General features: G+C 38.9%; 1 protein-coding gene across 2 annotated transcripts in view; it reads left to right on the top strand.

Moving 5' to 3' along the window:
• The window catches only part of Angpt1 (angiopoietin 1), a 223,783-nt gene that overhangs the window by 186,602 nt on the left and 17,440 nt on the right, over positions 1-19,741 (top strand). For both annotated transcript variants that reach the window (XM_005367515.3, XM_005367516.3), the window contains exon 7: positions 3,229-3,395. In XM_005367515.3, coding sequence (XP_005367572.1) covers positions 3,229-3,395 — 167 coding nt within the window. The remainder of the gene's footprint in view (positions 1-3,228; positions 3,396-19,741) is intronic.

The raw sequence follows: 19,741 nt of genomic DNA on the forward strand, positions 1-19,741 counted from the left end.
CAGAGATAAGGGGGAGGTTACTTAATCCCACCCAACCCTCTGTTCCCCGCCACAAGACCCATGGATGTCTCTGATAAACCACCCAGCGGTTTCCTAACGTGGGAACCCATTTCCATTTCCCCTTTTTGGCAAGTCTGTCATCTTAACGATGACGAAACAGTTGTTTCTACTCCACTGCACTTGGCCTTTAGACAGTTTCCTTCCTCCACTATCATGGCAGTAAAACAGTTTGCTCATGTAGACAGTTTGGGGGGGGTGAGGTGCAGGAACTAAAAATTTGTCTTTTAGTGGCAAATTTTGGTGTTTTCTCTTCAGTTATGTACCTCTGAAAGAAAAAGAAAGCAACTGTTCAGCAAGTAACACTTTTCTTTCCTAGTGCTCCTTCAGACCTGAATGCTGAGAGGGAGAGCACAGGCTGGTGCTCTCTGAGACCCGGATACTGACAGAGAGTATGAGAACATGGACTTGTGTAGGAACGACTCTCTTGTCTGTCCACTTTTGAGGCTCACTCAAGATCCACGCTCTTTCCCCTTGGGGAGTTTTATCCACACAACACTTTTGGAAATCTGAGACCTAAGAATTAACACTTCATCATCCCCAGCCTCTCTACTCACATTTAATATAATTGCTGAATCCTTGTTTCAGTGCTGTGTGGCACAGGGGCTTGTCAAGTGACGAGAGGGCCAGCACCGCCTGGCCTGAGCTGAAAACTGCAAGGGAATCCCAGTGGTCCTCCTTGTCTTTCCTGCAATTGCTGCAGCTGAAGAGCGCTAACTCCGAGTTTCAGCCCTTGTGACTTTCTCTTCTGTGCCTGTGTTATAGCCGGAAAATGTTGGCCTTCTTAGCATGGAGCAGTAGCTCCTGGGAGATGCTGCGAAATCTTTAGCACATCCTAAAAATGGCTGATAATTTCTGCTACTGTGGTGTTTTCACCAAATGTGGCCTGAGTGTCTTAAGAGGAAGAAGTAAAATATGAGGGCTGCGATTACAACCCCAGAACCCAAATAAAAATCTATGTGTTGTGGCAAACACTTTTTGTCCCAGCATTGGGAGACAGAGAGGATGCTGCCAGAGATTGAAGGCCAGCAGTTCTATCCAAGGATGTGTGAGCTCCCGCTCAGGAAAGATCCTATCTCCATAAGTAACATAGACAAAAGAAAAGAAAAGAAGATATCATATGTCGAGCTCTGGCTTCCGCAAGCACTTGTGTGAAGACTTACACGCACATAAACAAAAACACATGCACACACACACACAGAGTCAGTGGAGTACTAATTTTAATGAATTCAATATTTTCCTCTGGGTTATGCAAATAGTCTTTACTGGACTCCATATTCAATGTCATCCAGACGAACATTGTGCAGTTGGATAAAAAATTTAGTTAAATCAGAAAATAACTTTGAAAACATCCACACACATATAAATATATAGCTATGTGTGTGTGTGAGTGTGTGTATGCGTGTGTGTATATGTTTGTGTGTGTGTGTGTGTGTGTGTGTGTGTGTGTGTGTGTGTGTGCAGCCAACTCCGGCCACTCTAGGCATTTGCTCTAAGCACTGCCTGAAACGCAGTGCACTGTGATCTGTTGGTAGTGCAGTAGCAGAGCTGACAGAAAGGGATTTGATACCAAACACCGCTGGTTGTGGGAAGCAGCTCTATTGTAAGAGGCAATGGAACACATTTAGAGAATTATTGGTAGACACTGAGCACCAGCATAGTCTAAAAAAGAAATAGAGTACATCGATTCATTTCTTAGGTTGATTAATGAAGGAAATGTTAAGGAAACATCTGTTTGGCTTTGTAATTGGTGTTAAGTTGGAAGAGAAATAAACATTTTCCATATTGTATCACCTGTATTGAGACAATCAATGCTGTTGTAACTAGTATAACACTCCTTCACACTAAGCGCAGATTAACCCTTCATTAATAAATGCCTCAATTAACCGTGGTCGATTTCTTCATAAAACAGCCATGTATATATCCAGTCCTTACAGGACCTGGTCTTTTAAACATTAGTGTGTGTCATCACAATTAAGGAGTCTGCCCATATGTGGAATTATATGCAAGATTCTCAGACGCTTAGTCTAGAAGCTGACACTTTTATTTTTACCAGCTCTAGGTTGTACAACTGAGACTCAACAGAATGATCTCTGAATATCAGTGCAAACTACTACAAACGTTTGATCTTTTTATATTTCTCTTTCACGTTTTCCTTCCCTTTCAGTGTCTGTAAAATTTAGTGTTTGTTGCTCACTGTGCACCACTTCTTCGTTCGTATTTGAGAATTCACAAATACAGCTTGGCTTTTATTGGGAGGAGCCCAAAACAGTTTCAGTAAGACAAATGTGAACATAGGGAATGAAACTGATCATCGGGTATTACCACGGAAGGGCTTTCTGAGCAACTGCAAAATGCCCCACATCTACATCAGCAATTTCTCAGGTTCCTTTTTTTATTCAATATCTTCAATATTAGGAATCAGCTTTGGAGACCCTCTCTCTCTCTCTCTCTCTCTCTCTCTCTCTCTCTCTCTCTCTCCTTTCTTCCCTCCCTCCCTCTCACACACGCACACACACACACACACACAAAATTGAAATTTTGACAGTGTTGACTTAGGTGACTCCAAATAAAACTATAAGACCACCGTGAGATTCAGATACAATGAATTCAGCTCAGTCTCTCAACAGCCCTTAAGTCATCCTTCTGCCTCCAAACCCAAATCTCTGCCAATGAAGAATCTTAAGTGATAACACCCATTGGTTTCTAGACCATGAGATCACTAGAAGAATTGAATCATCAGTAAAATTATAGTATAACTGGGCTTCTGCATAGTGATAACAACACATACAACATTATTAAACAAGGGGAAGTCTCATGATAATATTCATTGGAAAATATTCAAATTATGTTTAAAATGTCAACTTAGTTTTATAAAACAGCCTAAAAGAAGTTTGGATTGGGAGTTATTTTTTGGCTAAGTCTACTAACTGGATTAATTTAACCCAAGAATGTCACACAAAAACAAGCTTTTATGATAAGAATTAGATGTTAACTTCAGTGGAGAGAAACGGCAGAATAGTACTAGAATAATTTAGTACTGAAAACAAAGTGTAAAAAAGACAAAGAAAGCTGTCTTTGAAAGGTAATTTGACATTGCTATTTAGAAAATAGATTTGAACATGACAAAGTTCCCTCCGGAGTAACAAGTGTGTCTCTCTTCTTTCCCAGGGCTTTGGGAATCCCTCCGGTGAATACTGGCTGGGGAATGAATTTATCTTTGCCATAACCAGTCAGAGGCAATACATGCTGAGGATTGAGCTGATGGACTGGGAAGGGAACCGAGCCTACTCACAGTACGACAGATTCCACATAGGAAATGAAAAGCAGAACTATAGGTAAGCTACGTGCAGAACGGCAACCAGCAGGCTTTGACCTTACCACCAAGGAGCTTTAATTAAAGAGCAGAAAATAACATGCATGATACCCGATAGTGAAAATTCAACTTATTTGACTAGGCCTGTGATGACGAAATACAGAAAACCTTGTAAGGGCTTTTCACAATCGTCAATGTTGGTCTTTTAAAAAAATTGTCAATGTATTTTATATCCCAGTGCGGTTTCCTCTCCCTGTCTCCCTTCTGTCACCCACCTCCCCCGCACCCATCAATCCCCTCCTCTACTTAGAAAAAAAGCAGGCCTCCCATGAATATCAGTGAAATACGGCATATCTAGATGCAGCAAGACTAAGCACCTTGCCTTGTTTTAAGGCTGTGTAAGGCAACCCAGTATGAGGAGCAGGTTTCAGGAAGCCAGCAGAAGAGCCAGAGACAGCCCCCGCTCCCGCTGTGAGGGGTCCCACAAGAAGACAAAGCTACACAACTGTCACATCTATGCAGAGGCCCTAGGTCAGGTCTACGCAGGCTCCCTGGATGGCGGGTCAGTCTCCGTTAGTTGATTCTGTGGGTATTCTTGTGATGTCCTTGACCCCTATGGCTCCTACAATCCTATACTCCCTCTTTTCATCAGGCTTCCCTGAGCTGGGCCTAATGTTTGACTGTGGGTCTCTGCAGAGCTTCTGGATGAAGATTTTAATGATGATAGGGCTAGGCACCAATCTATGAGTATGGCACAACCTTGCTATGCATCATTACATTGACTTTTTTTTTTTCCCTCCAGTCACGTTTGGTTCTATCCTAGGTCTGTGGGCAATCCAGCCTGTGGGTCCTGGTCCTCTGGTCAGTGTGTGTGTATGTAGGGGGTGGCGGGGCTCCCTCTCAGGACGTGGGGTCTCATAGACCGACACTTTGGTGTTGCCTCTGTCTGAGAGGATAATGGATTAAATGCCGCATTGTGGCTCCACTGTAATTGCTATGAGTGTGCGGTCACCTCATGTATCTAAGAATGATGCCAGAAAATTATGACTCAATACCTTCTGATGATCCACTCTTTCTAACAAACGATCTTAAGGTTTTATTTCCTCTACTCCTATTAAATTTTGATTTTTCAAATCACTTTCGATGTCATGAGAGGAAACCTATTTCTGAGTGATTCGCATCAGAGGAGGTAAAGCATTATCAACAGGATTTTTAAATAAACCTCAAAAATCCAAATGATGAAGGCTGTACATGTAATATGATGTGGAAATAGACAAACTAAACTATTAATTTCAACTGGTTCTGATTGTTTTCTCAAAGAGCAGCTCCTAGCTTCAGAAAAGTGGGAAATGTGGAGCTATAGAAAATTGATTCCCACATTTACTGTGTTACTGTCATGTCCTAAGATCCTGATTAGACACTGGCCTTTCTCAGTCCGTCTCTCAGACCTCGTCTTCAGGCTCTGTGACTGACAGCTCCTAGAAGCCTGGTTAGCATTCCCTGAGACCTGGACACTATTGCAGTGGGTGTCCTTTCATGACCTCGCGATACAATATTAATCACAGAATGTATCCTCAGTCACGTGTGCCTTCATCTCATAACCGGTAAAGAGGAAGTGCAATGGCTTTTGAGTCTCAATATTCCCCATCTGTCTTGCAAGCATAATAGTGAACACCAAACGGGTGACACATGACTGTGTGTAACTTATAGTGTTCCCAAGCAAAGTCTTGTGGTTTTTTTCACCCAGTGTGACTGACTATGTCCTCGGAGATAGCTATTTCTGATTCTTATTTGTCTTTTTCAGTCAGAGCCATCTTTGCGAGCTAACATCGAATCTTTTTTTTTCCCCCAGTGGCACAACTCATTTCTTAGCATATGATATTGGATATCTAATAATCATTTTCCTTAACAAATACTGATGATGTCACATAATAAAGGATGAGGAAGAGTTATAAAAAATAGAAGTCTCAGGGTGGGAGGAAGGGTATACTTTATGGCAGCTCCAGAAACCAAAGAAGTGACATTTACAAAATGCAATGGGGTGTAAGAAGAAATGTTTCTAGCGAGGTCAATATCTTGAGAGTTTTGCAACAAGAGAAACCACTGTAAAACATCAGGGGTACTCTTATGTAAATGTTTTGACCTGAAACTTGAAACTTTATGAAACTTGGCTAATGTCAGACAGCTTGACAATAGAACTAGCAAGTAATTAGTCTAGTCTTTTTCTAGGCTTCTGAAGAATTTGCCCTGGTTCCTTTCCAAAATGCCGCTCAGTTTGCTATGGTAGTAACGCCGTTGTGGTAGAGGGGCTTGTGTTTGTGTGTGTGTATGCATGCATGTGCGGTTGGGTGGTCTTTGGTGAATAAAGTTAGGGTAAGCTTGAAATAGCTGGCATCGGCAAGGCTTCTGGTGGCGAGTGTTCATTACTCTTGCATATGCATGTGAGATCACCGGCTTCGTGTTAGAGCCCACCCCCACTACCTTTTTAAAATTCTCTATGAACTTTTGATATCTATGATCCCTTTGTCCACATGTCTTTCACACATATGATGCAGAACTACAGTAAAATATTAGGTCTTCCTAGCTTGGAGTGGTATATATTATAGCATTTTCTTTCATGAAAGATGTTTGAAACCTTAGAAACCGAATTGCAAAGCTAGGACTGTGATTTAATTTAATACTTCTGATTTTAAAGGAAAGAAAGTGGAGGCTAAAAAGCACACAATTTTTCTCAGGGATAGAGAGGCATTTTTTACTATTATCTTTTTCACGGTGGTTCCTCTGATAGTATTGCTATAACAAAGTGGGTAACTCTGGCTTTATCTCTTACCATGACCTAACAAAAGCTAGATCTGCCATAATTGCCTCTCACAAAATTGAGTATAGGACTCTTGTTTTCTTCAAATAGGGAATTATGATGCATTAAATCAAAAGCATGCTTTGGTAGGTGGTTAAAGGAAGTATGCCATAGAAGATATTACTCATCCCCCCCCCCCACAAAGACTTTTAGTTTGAATTTAAAATGTTTCTCATAGGCTCTTTTGTTGGAGCAGTTGGTCCCAGGATGAGGGCTCAGGGTTAGAGGGTGGTGGAACTTTTAGACGGCCTCACTGGATGAAGTAGGTGACTCAGTAAAGGGCCTTGAGGCTTTATAGCATGGCTCCACTTCCCATCTCTCTCCGATTCTTGATTGTATGTACTATGCGATCAGACATATCAAACAACCGCTACCAATCCTTCTCCTTCATGGCAGACTGCAGCACTTCATTTTATGGGTATAGGTGTTTTGTCTGCATGCATGTCTGTGAAGCACACACATGGTTGGCATCCAGCGAGGGCAGAAAAGGGAATCATATCCACAGGAATTGGGTTTACAGTTGGTTCTTAGCATCATGAGGTTGCTGGGGCTTGAACCCAGGTCCTCTGCAAGAGCAGTCAGTGCTCTTAACAACCAAGTCATTCCCCCCAGCCCTTGTAGTACTTCTTAAACGATAGTCCAAAATAAACCCTCATTTCCCTGAGTTGTTTTTATCAGGTGTTTTATTACAACAATGAGAAAAGTAACCTACACGATGGAAGAAAAGCTAATTCAATGAGGTCTCTCTCCCTATTCATGTTTTGAATTAAATTTGCAGGGTTTGCTTTTTCTTTTCCTTTTATTGATGCTGTTAAGTGAAATAATACTTTTACTTCCCCATTTCCTTTCCTCCCCCCCAGCCTCTCCCAGTTACTCTTATTTGAACCCCTCTACTCTCAAGTTGATAACCTGTTTTACTTTTAATATACTTTCTACATGCACACATACACACACATGTGTATGCAACACACACAAATATATATATATATATATATTTATATATATATACATATTTAGAGAGAGAGAGAGAGAGACAGAGACAGAGACAGAGACAGAGAGAGTCTGTTGAGTCTGTTTCTGTTGCTTCTATGTATAAGGTCTCAAAACTGATTCTGCACTGAATAAGCAATAAGGGGGCTCAGTCCTAAAAAAAGGCTAATTCTCTTCCCCACAATGATTAATTGCACACGATTCTTAGACATTTTATTCTGAAAATGCTTTTTAGCAATAGTCACAGAGCTTATTTTAAAAATAAAAATTTGTCTTTATGTTCTTGATATACTGATTAAAAGTATGTGTTGTAATTGGGTAGATTAGCTTAGACTTGTGCACATTGCACACCCATTTCCCTTTTATCCTCCCAGGAAACTTCAAATGATTTTTCTCAGATTAGAATAAAATCCACACAACCCAAGAGAACATGAATCAGAAAAAAATAATAATGTCGAAGTGTCATGATAAACATATCATGTGGAATGACACACAATGAATGTGAAATTATTAAACACCTCCCCTGGGGGTGGTATTATCCTTGCCCTCATCATCTAACACCCAGGCTATTGTACAGCCTTCCTGCGTCCAGCCTTGCTGATCTCAAATATTTCTTTCCCTCTATAGCTAGGATGGGTTTTCAATAGACGATTGGCTTTGGTATTTATTCTTTTTCATAGATTTGAACAGTATGTTAATATCCACAATAAAATATACCAGTAAGACTTCCATGCTTTTTATCACTACTAACAAAATCCAGCTGATGCCACCAGCCTTCTTCAACCCAATGTCTTCCTTGTGGTGATGCTGCTGCAGTAACTGTTGAGGGATTTTTCTTAGACTTTCGTGCCTTGTTTGGGCTGTATTCATATCATGCATATGCAAACATACTTTATTACATGGATTTGTTTTCTACCATTCAGATTCTGTCTTAACCAATATCTTCCGGAAACCTTCCCTAGCAAATGCTGGGGTGTGTTAGCCCATTGTTCCCTTGAGATCTGGGTCGCTCTTCCTACCTCCTGGGATTGTTGGTCGCAGGATGCTTACAGCTCATGCTCCCTCTCCAAGTATTGCAGTGGCCAACCAAGCCATATCGCTCAAGGTAAATCCTTCTTTCAGTAGAAAAATTATGATCAATGACTCATACATGAGGTGTGTAAAAACCCTCCTGTCCGCATTCAAGGACAAGGTGTACAATCTCCTTACAGTTCCTTGGTTTTAGAACTACGTCTCTGGCCACGATGTCCTGATCCCTTCACAATGTCATAAAAACTAGGGGCAGTCCTCTCTAAAGCACCCACACTGGTTTTCCAGGGAAACATGTTATTCGCATTCTCAAACCAGCTTGGATTCTTCTATTGACTTGTGACTGGCTTCCCAGCATCTACATTCTATTGTGTCATTAATAAGTATTTATTAACTAATCCTAGCCAGCGTTCTTTTTATCTATATGACACTCTTATTTTTGTTCTCTGTGTGTGGGGGAACAATTTCCATAAAAATCCAAGTTCCAACTGTTAACAGAATTAGCAAGTGTTGATAAATCCTGTAAGCACTTGTATACTGTCTATGGGTCAGATGCTTTGTTTTCACATCAGAAAACCAGGGCATGGCACCTTGCACAAAGTCACATGAGCTAAAGGGCTGCAAGGAAGAACTTGAAGTTTGGTCTTATAACTATGCACTATGTGTACGGCCATTCCACAATGAAGGACCATGCATTAGCTAGTCTTCTAAACTGACAAAAATAAAACCCCTAAGTCTACGACAGCACGTTTCTTCTAATCTTTTCTTCCATGCACATTGCCTCTTCTCTTTTATTCTCAAATTTCTTTCCCTTTCCTTTGATCCTTTCTTCTTTCTTTTCTTCTCTTCCATTCTTTCTGTGCTTTGAGTTTTGTGTCTCACTCTGCAAGCTAGACTAACCTTGGAACTTACTCTGTAGCCCACAATGGCCCTGATCTCCTAAAACCTGGACCACGGGTGAGAACCCTCATCCTGCCGGGGTTCTCAACTTTCCAGCCCAATAGATTAAAGTGTTTGTGAAGCTTTTTGAAGCTTAAAAATTATTTTCTAGCTTGGTACTTTTTTTTTTACAAAGATTTGCTTTAACAGTATGAATTTTTGTTTGCATGTATATATGCGCACTATGTGAGTGTCTGGTGCCTGCAGAGGTCATAAAAATGTAACAGACACTCTATAGCTGGAGTTATGTATGGTTGTGAACCACATGTGGATGCTGGGAACCAAACCTAGCTTATCTACAAAAGCAGCTCTTACCCATGGAGCATCACTCCAGCTGTCGCTCTACTTCTATGCCTACATTTCTATTTTATGGCTGTTGAATTACTTGATAAACAATTGGATTTTATGTCTCTAATAAATAGTTAAGAGTTTCTGTCAGTTTAGGGATTAAAGTGACCTTTAACTTCTCAGAAAAGTTTGCTCTTTCAAAACACGGTTAAAAAACAAATATACAATCATCAGCACAACAATAAATTCTACTTTCAAAATAACAGATTAATCGTGGAGTTGAGAAGACGCTGTGCTCCGTGGAGTGCAAAGAAAACAATGCCGTAATGAGAATCAGAGCTGTGCAGGCTCTAGAGAAATCTGGGTTCATTGTCTATAAAACCAACAGGAATATACTAGCCATGGTTATGCAGAAAAACAGAGTTGTGTTGCTTGCTATGGTAATTACATTGAAATCAATGCATGCCATGTGGCATGGTGGACAAGCCAGGACAATGTGTTTTGGCTATGTTTACCTCCTCTCCCACAACTCTACTGAGATCCACTTCCCTTCCCTACCCAAACAACATTTTCTTTAAAAAAAATCCTGCGAGATTAACATGTGCTGCCCAAATATTCTTGAATGCATCGTCTTCTGCTAGAGAATAGTGTACTCATCAGGGAATTCCCTCTTCCTCTCTTTGCAGCTAACAACTGTCAAAAGCCCCATATAGATAGAAGTGGGATTTTGTACCCCATTTCCTTGTCCATGACTGAGTTTGATTCACCTTTGGCTTTCACAAGTTTTTTACGTGGTGTCCCAACCATTGTGAGTTCATATGAACAGCTGTTCTGCTGTGTCCAGATGTTTCCATGTAGTCAACCTCTGTGTCTGGGTTTTTACATTCTTTCCACCCCTCTTGCACAATGATCCTTGACACTTGATGAGCGGTGATGGTGGTGGTGGGGGGGGATGGGGATGGTGGGGGGGTAGTAGTGGGGGTGGTGATGGTGGTAGTAGGGTGGTGGTGTTGGATGGGTGGTATTAGTGGGGTGGTGGTGGTTGTATTCCTTTAAAGCTGAGATCTCTACAGTCTGCTTTTTTATGCACCTTGGTCAGTGTGGGTCACTGTATTAATCACCATCAAATGATGATTGGAAGATTCATTGTTTTATGGATATGTAAATGAGCAACTAGGAGTCTATTGAGTATTATGTCCATTTATCTTCATAATAGGCTTCTTCCTAGTGTCTACGGCATGTCTGGATATATTCAAAGCCTGGTAATAATCCATGGATGGGTTTCATCTCATGGAACAGGACTTGAATCCAGTCAGAAAGTGGTTGGTTACTTCCATTATGTTCATGATACTATTGCAAGATGGACATGGCTTGCCAGGCCAGTCTGGCTATAATTACTACTCTTCTCCTCCAGTAGCTTGTATAGCTCCTTCCAGTACTGTGAAAACTAACTAGTAAGGATGTTGTTTTCAGGTTTTCATCAGTAGCATTTTGCTACATTGATTTGTACTTATAAAACCAAGATATGTGGAAAAGAAGGGCCCCAAATAAATAGATATAGGTATAATTTAGCTGTATCTTTGGCAGATCACTGATTATATTTATATCTGAATTATCTTATCTTTATGTGAGAATATACTCTCATCAGAAATATTGAATAAACTTATGTTGTACCTGATAAATAAGTTTAGTCATACAAGTGTGAGACTTTTTAAATTCAACTTATTTTGATGTGAGGAATTGAGAGTCGTATCAGTGGTTAAGAGCACTGAATGTCTTCTAGAGGACCCAGGTTTGGCTTCCAGCATCCACAATGCAGCACAACTATCTGAAGATCCATTTCCAGATGATCTGAGAAACTCTTCTGGACTCTGTGGACACATGGCACATACTTGGTACATAGACGTGCATAATTTTTAAATATTATAATAATATAATCTGTCTTGACATCTATTCCATTATCTTAATAGCTTCCTTTGTGGTTTACTATTTATTTATTCATTATATGGATTCAGAATCTAAAGCAGAGCCACTCATTGCATTGGTCATAACTCTCTGAATACTTCATAACTAGGAAATATTCAAAAATTGATGTAATTAGTAAAATATTAATAGTGTTTATAGAAAACTGATATTATTAAAGACGTCATGATTTTTTTCCAGGACATTTATTTATTGATTATTGTTCCCGATTAGATTTAACTATATCTTTAAGGCAAATAATTTGAACATTTCACATTCTCTGACACTCAAACCTATTAAAGGTTCATCTATTCCATGATTGGCTGGACTAAGTTAAATGATTTATGAAAAATCAAAGCTTATAAAATTTATTAAACCAATAATTTTTAAATGAGTTTAGCTTTGATTTTCCTCTTGCTAGCATTTTGAATGTGCGTAATGCATCATTGGACATTATTGTTTTATGTTATTATAAGTAAAAAGTATGTTTTATTATTTTAAAACAAATTTAATTGTGATACTACTTTCAGAACAGAACAACTGAATAAAGATTTTCTAACTTTAATATAAAAACACATCATTTTAAACTATATATGTTGTAGGATTATTTTCTATCAGATCTTGGGAAAGTAATAAAGATCTGAACTTAATTTTTGTTTTACGGTTCTTCTTTGGGCATAATTATTAAATCTTATAGCATTACAGATAGTAAAATGAGCCACTCTGCACATAGTAGAAAACTTGAATTACTTAAATCTGAGGATAGTTTATATCACTTTATATTGCTTCTTTAATCATGATATGGCTATGCCTCCTGTAATTCATGTAGGTGGATATTTACTTTTGTTATTTCCATGTTTGTGGGCTTTGAGTGATACATAGATCAGAACTGAGTGACTTTGCCTGGAAAGATTCTACATTAACAGATGAGTAAAATCTGAGAATATTGAGAAAATTTTGGGAAAGGAATTGAAATGATTTGGCCACTAAACACACTTTTTTGCGCAAGTTTATTTTTGATTGGAACCTATTTTGGGAAGCGGTTTGTTGTAGTGCATTAAATACTGCACTGGGAAAGCAGAGACGTGAACTCCAGAGTTGGATCTGTAGTTGCTTTTCTGAATGACCTTGGACATGTTGCTTCACTTTTGCAAAGCTCAGATCCTCGGGAGTAAAATGAGGAGGTAAAGTTGAAGTTCATTCCAAATCTACAAAACAAATTCATATGAACTGAAAAGAAGTCTCTTGAGCTTCCCATGCGAATCCAAACCATGCATTTTTGGAGGTATTGGAAAACTTGCCCCCCCCTCCTTTTGTGAAATGTTTCTCATTTCTCTGATCTTTGGGACTATGTGGCCCTATGGTCCTGGCTGGAACCAGTAGCAGATGTTTTGAAATAGTAAGAAAGTTATTTCTGCAGAACTCCACTGCTCTCTTAAATATCCGGCAGAGGTTTCCAAACTGAACTTTCAAGTAGTTTTATTTGAATTTACAAAGCATCTCTGTACCTTTTACCTCTCTCTTAAAACAGAGTCCCACTATATATTCCAGACTGGTCTTGAACTTGTGAACCTCCTTATCTCAGTCTCTTTTGTGTTATGATTGCAGGAATGTGGCACCATACTTGAGTAATAATAGTTTCTCCCATTTAACAGAAGTCATCACTCTGTTTAATCTGTTGCTTTTGTTGTGATTATTTCCCAAAACCAAGAGATAAGAGACTTAATGAATGGAATTTGTATTATAAACTCCATGCGTGAGATGAAATGTTTCTGAGGTACAACCATTTTGGAGGATAGGAGAAGATATGGATACGAAAGAGCCACACAAGCAATAAAATGCCACGAACACCAACAAAAATAGCATGGCATGAGTCGGGGGCCACGGACTATTTGGGGAAGTTGGGAAGGCTCACCAGGAGTAACTTAAATAAACCTAAGCTATGGGAAAATAGTTAGGCAATAGAGGTACTAGCAGAACAGAGGTTGGCAATAGAGTTATGTTGAAGGTGGCGGAATGGGGTCTCGTTTAACAGTGAACACACAGCAGTTGCTGGTTCGCAGAGTCCGGTGCCGCTACCAATTTCTGCATTAGCTGTTTGCTGCAAAGAGAAGATTTGCTGCTCAAGACTTGGAGCAGCACTAGTTTATAGACATAAAGACAAATCATTAGTAAGGATTTTGGTAGCATATCATCTTAGCAAAACATGGGTTTTAAGCCCAGTCCTGTGCCTAGGACTTCTTTGCCACGGGTCTTTGACTAGGTTCACAGTACTAGGCATGAGTTGCTTTCAACAGAGCAGGCCTCAGATCCAGTCTGAAATTAGTTATTTCTTTGTAAATGAAATGTAAACTTTCTTCCCCAGGAAGTCACTAAAATTTCACATGCATATATTTGTGATTTAGCTCAACACCCAAGTGCCTGGCTAAAAAACTGATTTAGATTATAGTTGGGTACTAGAGATAAGCAAGTCATTCTGCTGAGATTGCAGATGGATGAGCCATGCTGGAGCAAGCTGAGGAAGACTGGGAAAGGCTTCCTTGAGGAAATCCCCCATGCCTCCTGAAATGTGAGGATGTATGTGTGATAGGCAAATCTGAAAGATGGTGGCAGTGGAGGAGGGAGCTTGGGATTCCGGTAAGAACAAAGTATGTAGACAAAAAAATGAGGTAGGAAAGAGCACGCCTCATTTAAAGACAGCCACTATCTCCAAAGTGGGGGTTCACTCTGCCGCAGATAATAGAAGACCATAATCCATGCTGAAGACCTGGGAATTATACTAATTGTAAAGAGAAGTAAACACAGGGATGGTTTTGGTCTGCAGAAGAATCTGCGTATACACACTGGGTTCTTAATTGCAGACCTTGTCGTAACATTCCATCAAGCACAAAAAGAGAAGGAATTCTCCCCCTGCAGCAAACCTCACACAATGCCTCTCAATGATTTTTAGCATCTTAATCACTCCACTATGTCCTCAGTCTAGAAGATGCTGGGAAGGAATTTTCTCACTGTTCTCTAAGTGGAAATAACTCTGAGACTATATCTGCTTCCCTTGGACTATTGTACTGCAAAACACCAATTGAGATATCAGATTTTACCATGTTCCAAGTTATTTTCCAGTCAAAGAAAAAGAATCCTTAAATTCTTTGAGATGGCAATGGACCTGAGGTTTTAGGCACCAAAAGAGGGATTTTGTCAATCACATAAACCCTCACAAAAACTGAATGTCAGGATTTTATGCCACATCATTCCTCTTGATGATCCAATTTTGTGTTGTATTACTAGAAAAGAAAGATGCACTAGAAGAAATGTTTTGGTTCCTTTGTTTTTTTGAATTGTAACAGAAAATTTTAATTGTATTTTTCTAAACTTTGTAAAATAAGATTTTATTTTTTTAGACTCCCAAAGATCCCTTTTTCCCTTTCTCTTCTCCGTCTCTCTGTTTCTCTCTCTTCTATGTCTGTCTCCAGTGTGTGTGTGTGTGTGTGTGTGTGTGTGTGTGTGTGTGTGTGTGTGTGCCAAAGTACGGTACAACCTCATCACTACACAAAGAAAATCAAAGATAATAACACTTGATGTCAGTATTTTCTTTGAAAGAATATATGACCATCAGCTTTGAAACAAGGCAAGCCTCTGAGTGTCCCTAAGAAACACCAAGAATTGACTTTTGCTGGGATATTCAATATAAATTGCTTGTCTCCGTATTTTTAGTATCAAAACCTCAAAAAGAAGTTCTGAATGGTTGATTAATTAATTTGGTTGGAATCTTAAGTGATAGTAGAGAGACTCAAAGCATATCATCCAAACCTAATAGATAAAGAAGTAGTACATGATATATGCATGGATACTGAAAGTAAATACCGAAAGGACCAGTAGTAAATGAGACCAGAGTTTCAATGCTTATCATCACTGGGGCTAAGAATTTGGGGATTCTGGAAGCCCTAACAGTGCAGAGCCCTGGAACTTCAATTTACGGAGCTTGTCTGCCCTCCCATCCCCACAATAGCGCACTTTCTACCACAGGTGTGCAAAGATAAATAACATGCTTAACTCAAGACATCTGAGTCTTGCAAAAGAAAGCACCTTCTTAGTATAAATAGTGTAATTTTTCAACAAGATTTATAGCAACTATCTTTTCAGGAAGTAGGCATGAGAATTAAAGGACCGGTTAGCTAGAGGACCTTTCTAGGGTTTCCAGAGTCCTTCATGAGTATAGAAAGAAAACAAGTAAAAGTGTTCTAGACTCAAGAAACAAAGCACTCCCTAAGACAGCAAAAGAAACCTAAGAGTTTTTAAAGGGCTGGAACTCTGATTAAGGAATAGATGTTTGAATGAATCTTCTTCAGCTCCTGTGTATGAAAACGCTGACCTTAAATGAGGTCATCTGCCCCAACATCCACTCTTCAGTTGCTTGTTCTTTGAGCCTAGTATTCCATCGACTCTCTGAAACAATGTAAAACTGTGCGGACCTGGGAAAATTGATCCTTTCTGTCTGTGACTTCTCCACCTTACTGCCTTTAGGGTTGTGTTAGTGGGCCAGGTTTCTTTCTCACTATATTTACAAATTTGATTCCAGACACTTGCCTATCAAGGCATATTTGTTTAATTTCCATTCAGTCATTCACCTAACTCACGTTTCCGGAGATAGTGTGAAACACAGTCTCTTTGGAAGCTGTTGACTTGTTTATTTCTTTACTTATTGCCTGACTATAGGAGAGAAGAAGGAAATAATACCTTCATCGGTGACTTCACTGGCAGGGTTTTTCTTTCAATTTGTACTTATTTTTTACTGCCTGATCCTTATTTCTCTCTGATTTCTATAATTGATCTCATAACTTAACTCTTAACTAATCAAAGTACCGAATATCAGCTGTTTTCATCTTCCTACTCACACACTCTTTTCTTTCCAATCTTCCTTTCAGTTTTTGCTTCTCCTTACAGATTTGTGTTTGTGGATGTTGGTCATCATCAGACCACTGTCTCTCCCGGACATTTATTTACTGACAAGTTCATGGGTTTTCTTATCATTTTCTCACAAATGCAGAGATAGGCTTTTGGGAACAAGTAAGTGCTCATGTTGCCTTTGGAGACTTTGGTAAAACACCATTTCTTCAACACACAAGAAAGTGCTGCAGAAGGCTTATGGAGCCTTCTCCAGCACAGGGGACTATCCCAAGATTCAACACCAACAAATTAAACTTCTGTTCTTTAACAAACAGTATGAAGCTGTTGAAACAGATTCAAAAATTCAATGCCTGGATTCCAATGGGAATTACTCAATTGAATGGGCACTTGTATGTGATATTGGTCCCTTCATAAAACTTGATGCTTTCATCTCCCATTTGGGCTTAAGTAGTCATTTTAGTGGGGTGTTCTATGAGTTATTTTCTTAAGTCTTTCTTTATTGGAAGCCATAGAAAAAAATCTATACTCATTAAAGCAATACCCAAATACAATGTGAACAGATCCTGAATATTGGCTAAAGGTCAAATCATGAAAAAATAATGCCCTTGGGCCTTGAATTTTAAAAGATAATTATTTTATTAGAGTTAGGGTGTTACAGCATATAGACCACCTCTTGAGATGACTAAAATTTAAGCTCCAAACAATTTGAAACTTTAGTTCATACTGATTCGATAAATAGTTATTGAAAGTTTATTATGTGTGTGGGTTACAAGAGTTCATAAAGAGCTAAAAATTTCCAGTCTAGTCAAGCAAATGAGGCACATATATAACGAATCATATTACATTAGGAAAGGTAGGTAGTTCTTCAGTGTTTTGAGAGTTTAACGAAAAGAGGGTATGTGGACTGTCTCAGTGAGAAAAGTGTTTGTGTGCGTGAGTGAGGACCCGAGTTCACATCCACATCACCCATGTGGAGGTGCTTCAGTAAATCTCTGATTGTGTGTGATCATCGGCTGTGGAATGGGATGAGTTTTGAATAATTTCAGATAAATAAATTAACTGAGATGTCATTATAGAAAAAATTACAAATATCATTTAACTAGAACTAATCTAACAATATTAACAAAATCTAATCTATGACTCAAAGTCACCTGTATGCTATGATGAACATATATTCCTATTTTATAGAAATGTAAAACATTTTAGTTCAAATGCAGACAAGAAATGCGAATATACTAAGATTTCTGATATCACTAACTAAAGGATGCCTGCAACACACTCAATTAACTGAAGGAATTTATTCGTTCACCTCTTTCCTTGATGCTAGATGGCCTTAAAACACAGTTATGCTCAAATTTCACAAACCTTGTAGGAAACCTCCCCACCCCCTACCTTCTAAAAATAATCTCTATCAAACTTTTGCAATGAATTTTTTCATTCATACGACTTTGTTCTTCAATATCAATCATTTGTAGAACTCCCCAAGACATCCTCATCACATCAGACAGAGAAATGCCTGTGAATAGAAGAACAAGTATCTAGAATATTATTAGGAATTTTACTGTTTAATAAAATAGTGGCTTTAGGTTTTTCCCCAAGATCCATGACCTTACTGGCCCTGGGTCATTAGTTGGTAAGGTTTTCAGTACCAGGCATGATTTCACTCTTGCTCTGCAGGTCTTAAGTCCAGTCAGAGAACTGCTGGTTATGAAAAGGTACTGAACCACTTTTGTACCCTTAAAGTTACCGCACCAAGTTGTGGTCATTGCTGTGGTTCATAGGCACCATAGCCGGGTAGTACTTTTTGCTCCCTCCTTTGCCATCTTACGTGGCATCTTCTTCTGGCACCATGAAAGCCAGTCCTCAGGCAGGAGGCTTTTAGATCAGTGCTAGCTCAGGTGTCTCTGGGTCCTGTGTCTGAAACACATGCTGTCTTCAGCAACTGGAACTTGTCTTTCATTTCTGGGCGTGAACTGTCTATAATGCTTTAGGAGTCACTTGGACTACCCTGACCAATACAAAAGGGCTTCTCATAACTGGTGTTGGGATGTTTGTTAGACACTCTTTGGGCCTTGGAGGATGCACTGTGAGCCCAGATGGGAAATTTCCCTTTAAATTATATATGATATTTGCACTCCAAACTTATGTGTATTATAAGTATTTTAGGGAAATCATTGATAATATAGTTTCTTTTGACTTTTTTCTGACATCCTTACTATTATTTTGCCCTTCTCTCTTCTATATTTATCTTCTTCCTTTCTTTCTAATTGATCCCCTGTTTTTCTTTCTTAACCACTACTTCTTAAGATCACATGATGTGCCCTGTCATTGTCTTCTGCTGCTCTTCCACACTTTATCACTATGTTTGTCGCTTGTTCTCTGCTGGTTTCTGGAATCTCTCCAGGTTATTTACTCACATCTGAAGATTTGGAGCTAGGAAGCTCAGATGAGAGATGATGTGGTTTGTCTTTCTGGGTCTGGGTTCCCTCATTCAATATGATCTTTCCTAATGCTACCCACTTACCCACAAAGTTCATCATTTCGGTTTTTTTTCTTTTTTGCTATGGAATAGTATTTCATAGCTTATTTATGTATGTAATATTGTCATTATCTATTAGTCAGTTGAAGGACCTGTATGTTGCTTTTATTTCTGATCTATTGTGAATAGAACACCAGTGAATATGGCTGAGTCATTATCTGTGGGGGATGTTGATTTCTTTGGACATATACACAAGAGTGGTATAGCTTGGTGATATGGCAGATTTTTTCATTTATTTAATTAAGTTTAATTAGGATTCTCCATACTGATATCCAGAGTGGCTCCCCCCAATTTGAATTCCAATAAACAGTGAATGAGATTTTTTTTCTTTTTGTTTTTGGATTTGATCTTGGTTTTGGTCTTGGGTGTTTTGTTTTGTTTTATTTTTATTTTTGGGTTTGTTTCTTTTTTTTTTGCCATTTCTTTTTGAGTATTTGTTTTCAGCTCTTTTGTTGATCTTTGCCATTCTGACTGTGGTAAATGAAATCACAAAGTTGTTTTAGAATTGTATTTCCTTAACAAACCAGGAGCCTCATAGTAAAATATAAAATAATAGAAATTAATTAAATGAAGATGGAAGAGCTAGCTAGAATTATGCCTGAGACATCAGCCAAACAAGGTTGTAATTAATATAGTTTCTGTGTGATTATTCAGGCCTGGGCAGCCAGAAAATGAACGAGGAGTCTCTGTTTATAATGTCTTTCTTTCCAAAAGTCTAAACTAAAGCAAACACTGTTTTATTTCAATGTAAATCATCAATTAAAATGTTGTCTTTATTTTCAGCAAAAGATGGACCTGTATCTTTCAATGGCGATGCTGTGGCCTGTTCTAAGAGCCTTCCTTACTGATGACACCCTGC

Source organism: Microtus ochrogaster, unplaced genomic scaffold (assembly GCF_000317375.1).
Source record: "Microtus ochrogaster isolate Prairie Vole_2 unplaced genomic scaffold, MicOch1.0 UNK19, whole genome shotgun sequence".
In the NCBI taxonomy this organism is placed as follows: domain Eukaryota; kingdom Metazoa; phylum Chordata; class Mammalia; order Rodentia; family Cricetidae; genus Microtus; species Microtus ochrogaster.